At 60.0% G+C, this 13,371-nt stretch overlaps 2 protein-coding genes across 5 annotated transcripts in view; both read left to right on the forward strand.

Annotated features, from left to right (window-relative positions):
* USP48 (ubiquitin specific peptidase 48) overlaps nucleotides 1-4,177 on the forward strand; it is a 30,334-nt gene extending 26,157 nt beyond the window's left edge. The window contains exons 22-27 of one of the 2 annotated variants that reach the window (XM_063417028.1): nucleotides 622-726; nucleotides 1,142-1,297; nucleotides 1,451-1,576; nucleotides 2,282-2,330; nucleotides 2,477-2,503; nucleotides 2,601-4,177. In XM_063417028.1, the coding sequence (XP_063273098.1) occupies nucleotides 622-726; nucleotides 1,142-1,297; nucleotides 1,451-1,576; nucleotides 2,282-2,330; nucleotides 2,477-2,503; nucleotides 2,601-2,623 (486 nt within the window). In that variant the 3' untranslated portion in view covers nucleotides 2,624-4,177. The remainder of the gene's footprint in view (nucleotides 1-621; nucleotides 727-1,141; nucleotides 1,298-1,450; nucleotides 1,577-2,281; nucleotides 2,331-2,476; nucleotides 2,504-2,600) is intronic. The other variant, XM_063417029.1, reaches the window with a different exon arrangement.
* Nucleotides 4,178-5,129: 952 nt separating this feature from the next.
* On the forward strand, nucleotides 5,130-13,349 carry RAP1GAP (RAP1 GTPase activating protein). Of its 3 annotated transcripts, none has more exons than XM_063417298.1 (21): nucleotides 5,130-5,301; nucleotides 6,748-6,922; nucleotides 7,004-7,051; nucleotides 7,185-7,223; nucleotides 7,319-7,504; nucleotides 8,249-8,343; nucleotides 8,421-8,499; nucleotides 8,583-8,636; nucleotides 8,716-8,799; nucleotides 8,879-8,979; nucleotides 9,049-9,178; nucleotides 9,672-9,827; nucleotides 9,904-9,975; nucleotides 10,060-10,146; nucleotides 10,605-10,742; nucleotides 11,241-11,491; nucleotides 11,600-11,671; nucleotides 12,405-12,498; nucleotides 12,588-12,669; nucleotides 12,751-12,818; nucleotides 12,899-13,349. In XM_063417298.1, exons 3-21 carry the CDS (start codon nucleotides 7,013-7,015, stop codon nucleotides 12,905-12,907), a joined length of 1,836 nt encoding a protein of 611 aa, XP_063273368.1. In that variant the 5' UTR covers nucleotides 5,130-5,301; nucleotides 6,748-6,922; nucleotides 7,004-7,012; the 3' UTR covers nucleotides 12,908-13,349. The 3 variants fall into 3 exon arrangements, with proteins under 3 accessions (XP_063273368.1, XP_063273369.1, XP_063273371.1); XM_063417299.1 differs by having other exon boundaries at nucleotides 6,774-6,922; XM_063417301.1 differs by lacking the exon at nucleotides 5,130-5,301 and having other exon boundaries at nucleotides 5,846-6,922; nucleotides 11,241-11,309; nucleotides 11,382-11,491; nucleotides 12,899-13,344.
* The last annotated feature ends 22 nt before the right edge of the window (nucleotides 13,350-13,371 follow it).

The following is a 13,371-nucleotide window of genomic DNA, read 5'->3' on the forward strand; positions in this document are numbered from 1 at the left end:
GAGCTGGGATTGCATCATTAATTGTAAATACATTGATGGAGAAGAGAGCTCTTGGCATCCAGGTCTCCTGGCTCCTGCAAAGCCCAGTTCCAGCCACAGTGTAGCTGGGAATTCACATCCAAGCAAATCTATGCCTGGAGTGACTTTCACTGGCCTGAGCAATCTTTTTATTTTTGTATTTATGTAAATTATTTAGATTTCATTTACTTACAACCTCCAGCCCCATAAGTAGTGGTGCTGCATGTCCCTGCCAGGCTGCTTCAGGGACAGATAAATGTCTTAATTCACGGAAAATACTTTCTCCATGTTGAGGCTTTTGTAATACACTTATATCAACCAGCTGATGGGAAAGGAATCAGTCCAGGCCTCCGGGGACTTTCCCTTTGCCTGGAGAGGAGGGCAGGAAGCACCTGCAATTCCACAGAGGAGGATTCCCGAGCTGAATCCCACTGAGGTTCCACACAGCTGGGGAGGGTGGAGGAGCTCACAGAGCAGCTCCCGGGGTTATTCCTGGGCTCCCTGGATGGAGGTGGCAGTCAGAGGTCTCTGGGAGCCATTTGCCATGATGGGACAGGCCACCTGGATGCTGCTGGTTATGGAGAATGATTTTTATGACTCCAGGTAATGAAGGACGCGGCTCCAGAGCTGAACGTGAGCAGCTCGGAAGCTGAAGAGGAAAGGGAGGAAAACAAGCCAGAGGGGGAGCAAGATCCTGATTTTAACCAGGTAGAGATGAAAAATCCCATCAGGTTCCTTGATTTTTGTATCATCCTCTTGAGTCAGCGTGAGGGGATTACCACCCTCCTCCTCTGCATGTCACTGGCAGCAGAAAAGTGTCTTAAATTGTCATTTGAATGGTCAAACCACACCAGTGCTGGGTTTGGAGAGATTAAATATGGATAGGGATTCATGTGCATGTGGAAATTTGCCCCACGCTGGCATTAGGACTAGGAACTGAGGTTTGAAGGCAAATCCTTTGGTTATCTCCCCACTTGCATGCTTCAATTGGCTTTCCAAAGGTTTTGCATCGCTTCCTGCCTTGCCTCGCTTGACCAATTTGCCCAAAACACTCTCTGGGATCTGGGAAGGTTGTGTTTATCCCTAAACAACTCGATCTCCTTGTGTTTTGCCTCGTCTCCAGGCCAACGGTGGCACGAAACGCCAGAAGCTCTCCCACCAGAGCTACATCACTTACCAAAAGCAGGGAATCAGGAGAAGCACACGGCACCGGAAGGTCCGGGGGGAGAAAGCGCTGCTTGTGTCAGCCAACCAGACCCTGAAAGAGCTGAAAATCCAGGTGAGGCCAGCTCTCCTGCCAGGAACAAGGAAGAAAACACAGAATGAGGAGTGTGGAGGCGCAGAGGAAGGGTGTGACCCCCCCGGAGGTGGGGGTGGGTGCTGGGGCGGAAGGTGCCGCAGTTCCTGGGATGAGGTGTCCGTGTGCCCCCAGATCATGCATGCCTTCTCCGTGGCCCCCTTCGACCAGAACCTGTCCCTGGACGGGAAGATCCTGAGCGACGACACAGCCACACTGGGCAGCCTCGGAGTCATCCCCGAGTCCGTCATCCTGCTCAAGGTACCAGCGGGGCGGGATTTGGGAATGCCGTGGGATCGGTGGGAGCCAAGAGGAGCGTGTGGGGCTGTATGTGCAAATGGGCGCAACTGGAACGAGCTCCTCCTGGAGCTGCTCAGAGGAGAAGAATCTTTAATGTTTTCATTTTAGGGAAGGAAAATTCTCAATTTATTTTTGTCGTAGGGGAGGAAAATCATTGTTTTTTGTTTTGGAGAAGAAAATCCTTATTTTGTTTCAGAGGAGGAATATCCGTAGGTGCTTGAGGGTTTTTTTGTTTTGGTTTTTTGCTCTGGAGGAGGAAAATCTTAAATTTTTTTGTTTAGGAAAAGGAATATCCTTTTGTTTCATTTTGGAGGAGGAAAAGCCTTAAATTTTTTTGGGTTAGGGGAGTAAAATCTTAATTGTTTTTGTTTTGGAGGAGGAATATCCGTAATTTTATTTGTTTTGGAGAAGGTAAATCCTTTTTGTCTTTGTTTTGGAGGAGAAACCGCCCCCCCCCTTTTTTTTTTTATTTCCAAGAGTGCTTTGTAGCTGATTTGGCTGCTGTTTTAGGGTACCAACCTAAAACATCACTAAATCAGGGAGTGAGTCCTCCCATCGAGTTCCCAGTGTTTGGGCAGGAGACCCATTCCCTGCTCCTCTCCTAAGCAGAACCATGATCCCCTGGATCCCTGAACTTGTTAATTCCCTGCCCAATGTCCTTTCCAGGCTGATGAGCCCATCGCGGATTACGCGGCCATGGACGATGTTATGCAAGGTGAGAGAGGTGGGGAAGGGATCCTTGGGTTGGTGGCCAAGGATTTGGGTTGGGAAAGTGGAAAATGGGGATTATGACACTTCCTTGTCACCAACTATGGCATCCTCAGAGTGACTTCTAATGCCTTCCTTCCCTTTCCATCCCAGTTTGTATGCCTGAAGAGGGATTTAAAGGTGAGTCCACATGATTTGTCCCCTTTGTATCTCCTCACATGAATCCCACCCCCATTCGTTTCCCTCCTCATCTCCTGGTGGTGTCTTTCCTTCCCAGGGACTGGTTTACTTGGCCACTGATGGTTTTCCAAGAGGAGCGATCAGATGGGAAGAGGATTTGTCACATGGTAGGGCATTAAAAGAATAAAAACAGGTGGATACAGTACTTTTTGACTCTTCCAGAAGGCAAAAATCCATCGTGATATGTCTGCTCCCCAAAAAACAAAACAAATGCCTTATGTCAAAGCAGATTGCACTGAAGGACATCCTGCTTCAGGACAACGTTCCCAGGTTTATTTAATAAAGTACAGGAAGGTTGGGAAGTTGAGCAGCAGTTGGTGTGTTTGGGATGAGGGGTGGCCCTCTGTGTCCCCTGGCCTGGCCACAGAGGGGCTGTGATCCAGTAGATCCAGCCCATCCTGATCGTTCTTCAGTAACTCTTTAGGATAATCCTGTCTTTGATCCACTCTTACACTTTCAGTCAAGCATGAAAGTACAGGAAGTGTGACTTCGTGAGGAATGTCTAGCGCTTTCAGACAACAAAACTTCATTTACTTAACCCAAAATGGAAGCTGGGATCTGCCTTCCAGACCCTCCCAGGGGCTGGGAGCTGCCCCCTCTCCACATCCTTCCGCCCTCACTTCCACACCTTGGACAATCCAGTAACAACCTGGGCTCTGGGAACTGTGGGTATTTTTAGAAATTTGGGGTATTTTAATGACTCTGGAGAACATTTTCCTCCAGTCTGGCGCTGCTGGGAGTGTTCCTTCTCAGGGCAGTCGGAGCTGGCGAGGGGTGGGGGTGGGTGCTGTGTTTCCCATGGGAAGAGGTTTTCTTACTCCTCATTTTTCAGCAATGCACTAATTTTTAATTTTTTTTTTTTTGATCTCCCAGTAAAGTTTTCTCTCCATTAATATTAGCAGGAAATAGTATCCCACTTCCAGACTGATCCACACTGGGCACTGCCGAGGGATCTCGTTATTAGAGATCCTGTTCCTTTCCAACCTTTTCGTTTGTTTCCACAGAAAAATACAATGCCCAGATCGCATCAGTTTTATTTTTTCAAAGTTTGCAGGAATTTGGGGTGCAAGAAGAAGGTGGGAGCCACAAATTCCATCCCCAAAACCCCACTAGTTTTGATTTCCAATGTTTTATTTCCAATATTTTAAGCAAAGAATTCTAGCTGCTCTTTGCCCAGCGCCTTCCTCACTTGTCCCTGCTGGGTTTGGGGGTGAAGCAGCAGCATTTGAGGGGCTCTAAATTTCCTAAAAAGTGATTTTTTGGGGCAGTTTGAACCCGTGGATTCTTTCCCAAGGTATAGACATGGCAAATTCCATGCCAAAGCCACAGGAGGCTTTTCTTCCCAACCTGAAGCACTCACTTGTGTACATATTCCTTGGAAATTCCATCTTTTCAAGTTGCTGTTAATTTTTTTTTATGTTATATAAAAAAAGTCTCTTCCTTGAGCTTTCACTATTGTGGGAAGGAATCCTGTGGGGTGTTCCAGGGCTATGGCAGTTCCGGCAGCGCCGGATCCTGTGGAGGATGCAGGTACAAGGTGTGAGCCAAGGCCCCGTTCCTGTTTTGTCTGTTATTTGCAAATATTATCGGATTAAAGTTGTCATTGGAGCTGTGGCAGCCTCGTTACAGTGCAGATACATGGGCCAAGGGTGTTGGAGCAAGGTGGAGGTGATTATCCCATAAATCCCACTTGGAGCTGTCCAGAAAGGAATGTGGGCACTGCTGGGTGGGGTGGTAGCAGGAATCCCCCCTCCTGTGCACAGGGAGGGAATAGGTTTTACTGAGCCCTGGACCTGTCACATCCACCCCTGTCCCCACCTGGTGTGTCCCTGGGGGGGTCCGTGCCCCTTCCGGGTGCCAGTGCCAGCCCCTCCTTGGGGTCCTCCGAGCCAGGGTGTCCCCCTGAGCCCCTGGGGGAGGCAAACAGGTGGGGGGAGGAGAGATGCCTTGGGGGATGGGGGGGCCCGGGTGCCAGGGAGGGGAGGGGGCGGGCCTGGGTACTGCGGATGGACACTAGAGATGGGAAGGGGTAGGAATGGGTGGGTGCTGGGGGTGTGGGCATGGGGGGTTGTGAGTGGGGGTCCCACGTATGAGTGAGGGCCACCCTGGGGGTGAGAGAGGAGGGGGGGTTTAGTCTGGGGGTACTTTGGGTATCAGGAATGGGGAATTACAGATGAGGGGGCTCCTGGGGTATCAAGGATGGAGAAGGGTTTGGGCACCAGGGACGGGGGTTATGGATGGACGGGTCTGCCGGGAGCCAGGGGTGAGAAGAGGGGAATGGGGGACGTGGGGGGAACCCTGTGAGCCGAATCTGGGGGGAGATGTGGGTGATGGGCAGAGCGGTACCCGGGTACCAACCGCGCGTGGAGGGATGGAGATGGATCCCGGGGGAACAGAGAGACGGTTGAGGGGGTCCTCCGCTCTACGGGGACCTGGGTGCTGGGGAGGGAGGGGACACCCAGGCTGTCCAGGCGGGTGACATCAGGAATGGAGGGGGGGATACCCAGTTCCGGATCTCCTTTCCCGGTGCCCGTGGCCGGTGGTGTGCTCCCGGTGCCCGTGGCCGTTCCCTGGTGCGGTGCCCAGTTCCCGGTACCGGTGCCCGGTCCCACCGCCCCCGGAGGGGCCGCCCCGCCCCGCTGCACGTGACGCTGCGCGGTGGCAGCGAGCGCCGGGGCCCCGCTCGGCTCCGCTCGGTACCGGCCCCACTCCGGGACCGCCCGGCCCCGCCGCCCCCGGTAAGTGCCGCCCTGCGGGGACCGGGCACCCCGGTCCCTCCGGAGATCCTCCTCTAGGGATGTCTCCTCATCCCTGCCGCAGCACCGGGGGGTCCGTCCGCCCGTGACCTTCACCGCTGCCGGTACCGGGGGAGAGGACGGGGGGGAAATGCTCCGGGCCTGGGGGAAGAGACCCGGGTTGGGGAGGGACGGATGTCCCCCATTGGCCTCCCAACCGGTCGCCCCGCAAACGTCTCCTCCCTAATTACACCCTACAACTTGCCCCCCACCAAAGCTGTCCCCCTCCCGGATACCCCAAAACTTGCCCCCCTCTTCTGCCCTTCATCATCTGCTCCCTCTGTTCCAGTCTCCCCAGTCTCACTCCCAAGCCCAACCTCCCCCTCCCCGCCCCCCTAGTCTGGCCCCCACATTTAGAACATCCCCCCCCCGCCTCCCCCTCCCCGGTGCTCCCCCCACCACCTCCCGTGACATCCCCCCCCACCTTGGATGCTGGGGGGTGCAGGGAGCAGTGGGTGAGCCCCCTCAGGGTCGCCCCCAGCCTGGCGGGGTCACGCTGTGGCCCAGGGGGTGCACGGGGAAGGGTCGTGTTTGCATGGGGACGGGTGGCAATGTCGCATTGGCACGGGTACACCGGCGTCGTACTTGCACGGGGACGGGTCACACCTGCACCAGGGCTGTGCTTGGCTGCGGTTGTGTTTGCACCAGCGCCGTGTTTGCACAGGGATGGGTCACACTTGCACTGGGATTGTCTTTGCACAGGGACGGGGCTCATTTGCACCAGTGTCGTGTTTGCACAGGGACAGTGACATTTGCACGAGGGTCCCTTTTGCACCAGGGACGCACTTGCACGTCATTGTGTTTGTACAGGGCCGGGTCACATTGGCACCAGGGGTGTGTTTGATGGGGACAGTGCCATTTGCATGGGGACAGTGGCATTTGCATGAAAATGTTCACATTGCCACGGGGAGAGCGGCATTTGCACGGAGCTGGTGACACTGGCGTGGGGCCGGTGACACTGGCACGAGAATGATAATTCTTGCACGGGAAGAGACCCTGGCCATGGGGTCGGTGGCACTGGCACGAAACAGTCTTGCTTGTGCAGCGTCAGTGACAGTTTCACGGGGTTGGTGGCACTGGCTCGGGGTCAGTGACACTTTCATAGGGAAGGTGGCACTGGCGCGGGGTTGGTGACACTGGCGTGGGCATGATCACATCTCACGGAGTGGGTGACACGGGCATGGACACGGTGACACTTCACGGGGTCGGTGACACTTTTGCGGGGTCCCGGCGCTGTCCGTGGTGCTGCCCCGCGCCGCCGCCTCCCGCCGGCAGAGGGCGCCCTTCGGGGCGGGGGGTGGGGATGCGATGAGTTTGGGGGGTCTCACCAGCCCCCATGGAGTGACCCCGCCCTGCCGCTCTCGCCCCGCTGGCCCCTGGCACCGCCAGGGTGGCACTGGGCTCGCTGCCATCAGCTGGCTTCAGGGGTAACGCTGCTGGCCGGGCATCCCGGAGGGGGGTTGTGGGGGAGCCCTCATCTCCCCCAGGAAGCGCCATGGGGCCCCCTGGACCTCCTCACACCACCTAGACGCGTCTCCAGCCAGCAGCACCTCCCAACCTCGAGGTAAGCACCCATGGAAGCCTCCAGCCAACGATGCTCGCCCCAAGGCGGGGAGACAGGCACCCACAGCCCTTCTCTCCCCAGGGCAGCAGGATGGCCCAGCAGCGCCATGCCATCCCCCCACCACTCAAGGTAGGTGGTGTTGGGGTGGGGGGTACACAACCAGCACCCTGGGCACCATGGGCACCAGCACCTGCCACCATGGGCATCACCCATCCCATCACCCATGGGTGCCAGTGTGACCAACAACCCCCTTGTCTTGCAGACGGAGGAGGACTACATCCCCTACCCCAGTGTGCATGAGGTAGAGCACCCACCCCTCTCCAGAGAGGGGTGTGAGGGCCAGTGGGTGAGTTGGTGGGTGGGTGCCCAAAGCACCTACTGTGGCTGTGGGCACAGGTGCTGGGCCGGGAGGGGCCGTTCCCCCTCATCCTCCTGCCGCAGTTCGGGGGTTACTGGATTGAAGGCACCAACCACCAGCTAAGCGGGGCCCCTGACTCGCCCCCCACCCCGGTACCCGGCACCCGGGCAAAGCTGGAGGGCAACCACATGGCCAAGATCTACCGCAAGCACTTCCTGGGCAAGGTGAGGCCCTGGGGTGCTGCAGGTGCGGGGTCTGGGGTGGGGGGGATAGCCCATAGGTATGGATGGGCAGGAGCATGGAGACCACGTAAGCTTGGGTGTTCGTGGATGTGGATGCGGTGTCCATGGCTATGGGAATCTCATGGCAAGGGTGCTCATGGTCACAGATGCTCATGGATGTGGGCGTGTGTATCCATGGATATGGGAGCCCTGTGGGCCATAGACATGGGTGCTCATGGATGTCGGTACCCCCGGACTAGGTTGTCCCATCACAAGAGTGCTTGGGGTGGGTTCTCCATGGGAATGGAAGGCTGCAAAGGCTTCATAAACACAGGTGCTTTGGTATGTGGCTGCTTGTGGACATGGGTGCTCCATGGGATGGGTGGTCAAGGAGGTGGGTGTTGGGTCACCATGGGCAGGAGAGCCCCTGGCGTGAGTGCCCATGGACATGGCTTCTCCATCGGTTTGCATGGACATGGGGGCTCTTTAAGCTTGTGTGTCCATACGACTTGGATGCCCCAAGGGGTGTGTGGCTCCCTCAGTGTAGGTGGGTGCCCCATAGGTGGTACCTGTGGGTAAAGGTGCTCATGGACACAGTTGCTCCATGGGGACAGGTGTTTATGGGTGTGGATATCTCACGGACATGAGTGTCCCAATGGATGTGGGTGCTCATGGGTCTGGGTGTCCCATGGCACGAGTGCCCCCAGCATGAGCCTTTGGCCACGGCTGCTCGGTTCCTTCCCACAGGAGCACTTCAACTACTACTCCCTGGATCCAGCACTGGGACACCTTGTCTTCTCCCTCAAGTATGATGAGCAGGAGCACCTCCACCTGCTGCTGCGGTGAGTGGGGTGTGGGAGGCACCCATGGGAGCTACCTGGGGGTGGGGGGACTCCCTGACCCCCTTCTTGCTCTGCAGCACCCGTTCCCGCACCCTGCATGATGTGGTGCCCATCTCCTGCCTGGCTGAGTTCCCCAACGTGGTGCAGATGGCCAAGGTGGGTGCAACCCCATCTCCCAGCAGCACCCATGGGTGTCCCCCAGCCCCAGGCCCCCATGGCAACACCCCTTCTTCCCACAGCTGGTGTGCGAGGACGTCAATGTGGATCGCTTCTACCCTGTGCTCTATCCTAAGGTGAACAGGGTGCAGGGAAGCAGCACATGGGCACCCATGGGTGCCCCTCCCCAGCTTCTGACCCCTCCCCACTCTGCAGGCATCCCGCCTCATCCTCGCCTTTGATGAGCACGTGCTCAGCAACCACTTCAAATTTGGGGTCATCTACCAAAAACTGGGGCAGGTATGGGGTGGGGTGGGTGGGGTTTAGGGTGGGGGGAGTCCCTGGGTGGGTGCTGGCACCCATCCCCACCCCACTGCAGACCTCCGAGGAGGAGCTTTTCGGCACCACGGAGGAGAGCCCAGCCTTTGCCGAATTCCTCGACGTCCTGGGTCAGCGGGTGCAGCTGCGGGACTTCAAGGGGTGCGTGAAGGGATGCGGGGGAAGGATCCACAGGGTGAGGGTGCCTGTCTCACCCACCCACCCATGCAGGTTCCGAGGGGGGCTGGATGTGACCCATGGACAGACAGGCAGTGAGTCGGTCTATTGCCACTTTCGTGACAAGGAGATCATGTTCCACGTTTCCACCAAACTGCCCTACACGGAGGGTGATGCCCAGCAGGTGGGCACCCATGGGTGCTGGGGGCTGTCTGTGGTGGGCAGGGGCTCCTGGGGCACCCATTGGTACTGGGGGGGTGAAAGGAGGGGGTACAGGGGGTGACACTTGGGTGCTTGAGAGAAGGGGGTTGGAGGTGGTCCTGGGGCACTTCTGTGGGGTGGAAGGGCTGTTGGAGTTGTCCTGCGGAATGCAAGGGACTCCTGGGTCACCCATGGGTGGTGGTGGGCATCTGTGGGACTCAGGATATGGCAGAACACTCATGGGTGTGGGGAAACATCTTTGGTATGCAGAGTGCTGGTAAGGCACCCATTGGTGCCAGAGGGGAACTGTGGGACACAGGGGACTGGTGGAGCACCTGTGGGTGCTGGAGTGCATCTGTGGGGCACAGGGGCTTTCATTCCTTTTGATGCTCCTGGAATGACCCCCCTCTATCCCTCATGTCCTGTTGTGTGCTCCCTCCATCCCCTATGTCCCCCCATCCCACCTGTTCCCACAGCTGCAGCGGAAGCGTCACATCGGCAATGACATCGTGGCCATCGTCTTCCAGGATGAGAATACACCGTTCGTCCCTGACATGATCGCCTCCAACTTCCTCCACGCCTTCGTGGTGGTACAGCTGGAGCAGGGAGGTGGCCAGGGCACCCTCTATAAGGTATCCTCCTGTGCCTCAGTGTCCCCATCCCAATGGAGGCCCGCAGGGTGCCCCATCACTCCCCACCCCCCCACAGGTCTCTGTCACTGCCCGTGACGACGTGCCCTTCTTTGGCCCGCCGCTGCCTGACCCCGCCATCTTCAGGAAGGTGAGCGCCCATGGGTGCTACTGGGGAGTCCCTGGAGACACCCACCCGCCCACACACCCACCCAGGGCCACCCCCACCCCGCAGGGCCCCGAGTTCCAGGAGTTCCTGCTGACGAAGCTCATCAATGCCGAGTATGCCTGTTACCGGGCCGAGAAGTTCGCCAAGCTGGAGGTGCAGGCACAGGGGGTGTGGGGTGGCCATGGGGTGCTGGGGGGCACCCAGGGGGGCTGGGCAAGCCGTGGGGCACAACACGAGGCTGTGGATGTGGGTGCCGTGTGCGCCGTGCCCACTGTGGGACCCGTACACCCCGTGGGGGGCTGCGGGTGGGTGGGCAGGGGCTGGGTCGCCCTCTGGGCAGGTGGGTGGTGGCCGGGTAGGGGGAATCGTGGGGCGCTCTCAGGTGGGGTGGCAGCGCTGGGGCGGGGTGGTTGTCTCGCGTGGGTGCAGCCGTGTGGTGTGGGGTGGGCTCCCGTGGGTGCACCAGGGCGGGGGCTGGTCCTGCGGGGGTGGCGGCTGTGCGGTGAGGGGGTGGGTGTCTCGCACGCCGCGGCCTTGCGGGGCTGCGTGCGGGGCTGGGTGCGGGGCTGGGTGGTCTTGCGTGGGCGCAGCGGTGCGGGGCTGGTGCGCAGGAGCGGACGCGGGCGGCACTGCTGGAGACGCTGCACGAGGAGCTGCAGGCGCGCAGCCAGGCCATGCTGGGGCTCGGCCCCGACGACGAGCGCCCCGACAACGGCGGAGCCGCCCCGGGCTTCTTCGAATCCTTCAAGGTGGGGCGCGGCGGTCCCGCATCCCCCTCACCCCGCACGCAGCGCTGCCGGGCACAGCCCCGCCCTGAGGCCTGCGGGGCCGAGCCCCCCTGGCCGGGCCCGCCCGTGAGTCCCCGCCCAGGACACGCCCCCGCCATTGAGCCCGCCCTTTTGCCATGACCCCGCCCCCGGGCCTGAGCCCCGCCCCCTGCGCGCGCGGATCTGCGGGCGCGTGGCTGAGGCCGCGCCCAGCCCAGGCCACGCCCCCTCATGGACCGGGACGCCCCCGTGTCCACAAGCCCCGCCCCTTTCCCGACAGACCACACCCCGGGAAGCCACGCCCTCTTAAACTCCGCCTAAGTCGAGAGCCGCGCCTCGCGAGTTAGGCCCCGCCCCTTAACAAGGCCCCTCCCACCCTGCCTTTGGCTCCGCCTTGTCCCCGTGCCCGGTTTCCACCCCCCGCCGTGCCCGGTTCCCCCTCCCCCTGGTCCCCGGTTGGTGACGCGCTGTCGCCCCCAGTCGCTGCTGGTGCCCGGGAGCCGCCGGGGACGCCGCGGCAGCGCCATCGGGCTGGGCTCTTTGGAAGAGGTGGGTACCTCCCTGTCCCCCCACGGTGTCCCCCCGGTCCCCGGTGTCTCCCCGGTTAACGGCGACCCGCAGGCGCTGCTGGTGCCCGGGAAGAGCCCGTCGCGGAGGCGGCCCGGCCCCCTCGGCTCCCGCCGCTCCAGCGCCATCGGCATCGAGAGCATCCAGGAGGCGCCGGCCGGCAGGTGAGCGCCGGTACCGACACCGCCGCTGTCCCCTCCCGCTGTCCCCTCCCGCTGTCCCCTCCCGCTGTCCCCTTCCACTGTCACCTCACCGCCGTCGCCTCCCCGCAGGGACGGTCCAGCAGCCGCCGACGGCTCCAGCTCCACACACAGCTCCCCCGAGAGCCGCCGGAAGCCCGACAGGTCCCGCAGCTGGCACCAGGATCGGGGATAGGGGAACAGGAGGACACTGGAATGGGGTGGCACTGGAGTGGGAGTACATGGGGACCGGAAGGCACTGGGATGGTGTGGCAAGGGGACAGGGTGGTACCAGTATGGGGTCACTCCAAGACAAGGTGACATGGGGACAGGGTGACATCAGGGTGACACGGAGACTGGAGGATACTGGGACAGGGCAGTGTGAAGATGACACAGGGACTGGGAGGGATGGGACAGCAAAGGAATGCAATGGACGATGGTGACCTCGGGGTGGGGTGGCATAGGCATGGGATGACACCAGGACAAGGTGGCACCAGGATGGTTGGCGTGGGGACGAGACACCAGAGGGACGATGTCACAGGGACAGACTGACCCAGAGGCTGAGTGGGACAGGGTCTGTATGTCCCAGGGACAAGGTGGCAGGGGGCTGTGGGGTGGCACTTGGGTAGCTCGGATGCAGGTTGGCATCAAGCTGGGTGGCAGAGGGACACATGGCATGGGGACAGGATTGCATGGGGCTGGGACCTCCCAGGGATGGGATGGGATAGGGTGGCGACAGGCACATGCCAAGGATAGGGTGACATGAGGATCCAGTGTCCTAGACGGGGTGGTGTGGGGACAGGGTGTCCCAGGGCCAGCACAGCATCGCAGCGGGCCACGGTGGTGGCCATGAGGCGCGGCGCCAGCCTGTTGTGGCCTTGGGGACTGTCCCTGGCAGGGCCGAGAAGCCGGAGCCGCCGGATCTCTCCCGCTCCTCCTCCAGCGCCAGCAGCTTCGGCAGCGCCGCGGAGGAGCCCGGCGAGGCGGGACGGGTACGGGAGTCCGGGCGGGGTCCGGGCGGGGATCCAGGGGGGCAGTCTGGGCTGGGCAACGCCCCTCTGACACCCCCTCGCCCCCTCAGGAGAGCCGCTCGCCCTCGGGGAGCCACCGCGACACCTTCACTGACACCCCTTGGCCGGATGATCCCCTCGGGACCTCCCCAGGTAGCCCAGCACCCCCGGGTCGGGACACCACGGGGCTAGGGGACCCCACGGGGTGCTTATGACCCCCCCCTTTCCCCCCAGGCCATCACCCGCCTGACTCCCCCTGCCCTGAGATCAAAATCCAGCTGGAGCAGCCCCTCCATAATCCGGTGAGGCTCTTCCTACCACTCCACCAGTGCGGTATGGGGGTGCCCACACTGGGGTGCCCCCACTGATGTTCCTCCCACAGGGCTCATAGTCACCCCCCCCACCCGTGGGGGTGTCACTGCTTCGCCCCCTCTGTGTGCCACCCCCATGCCAGGAGCTGAAGCCATCGTCCCCGGTGCAGGATTTGGGGGGACTCCCCCCAAAAAATTGGGATGTGCCCCCCTCCAGACAATCTGTCACCCCAAAAACCTCTTGGGTGAGGGGGTGATGCACCACAAAGGGGCCTCCCCTCTGCCATGACCCCAAAATGAAGAGTGGGTCCAACCCCAGCATCATCCCCTCCCCGAAAAAAAAGAGGGGACTCAAATCCAGGGTAACCCCAAAGTGGAGCTCTCCCTCCCCCTCCTTTATTTTAAGGGAAAAAATGGGCCGGAGGCTGGAACTGGGGGAACTGGGGGGAGGGGGAGGAATATTTTTTCACACCCTCCCTAACTGTGTTTGTGTTTTCTGTGAGTCCTGTATAAAATAAAGGTTTATTTATCGCTACAGTGGGGG

Source organism: Prinia subflava, chromosome 21, assembly GCF_021018805.1.
Source record: "Prinia subflava isolate CZ2003 ecotype Zambia chromosome 21, Cam_Psub_1.2, whole genome shotgun sequence".
NCBI classification, from domain to species: Eukaryota; Metazoa; Chordata; class Aves; order Passeriformes; family Cisticolidae; genus Prinia; species Prinia subflava.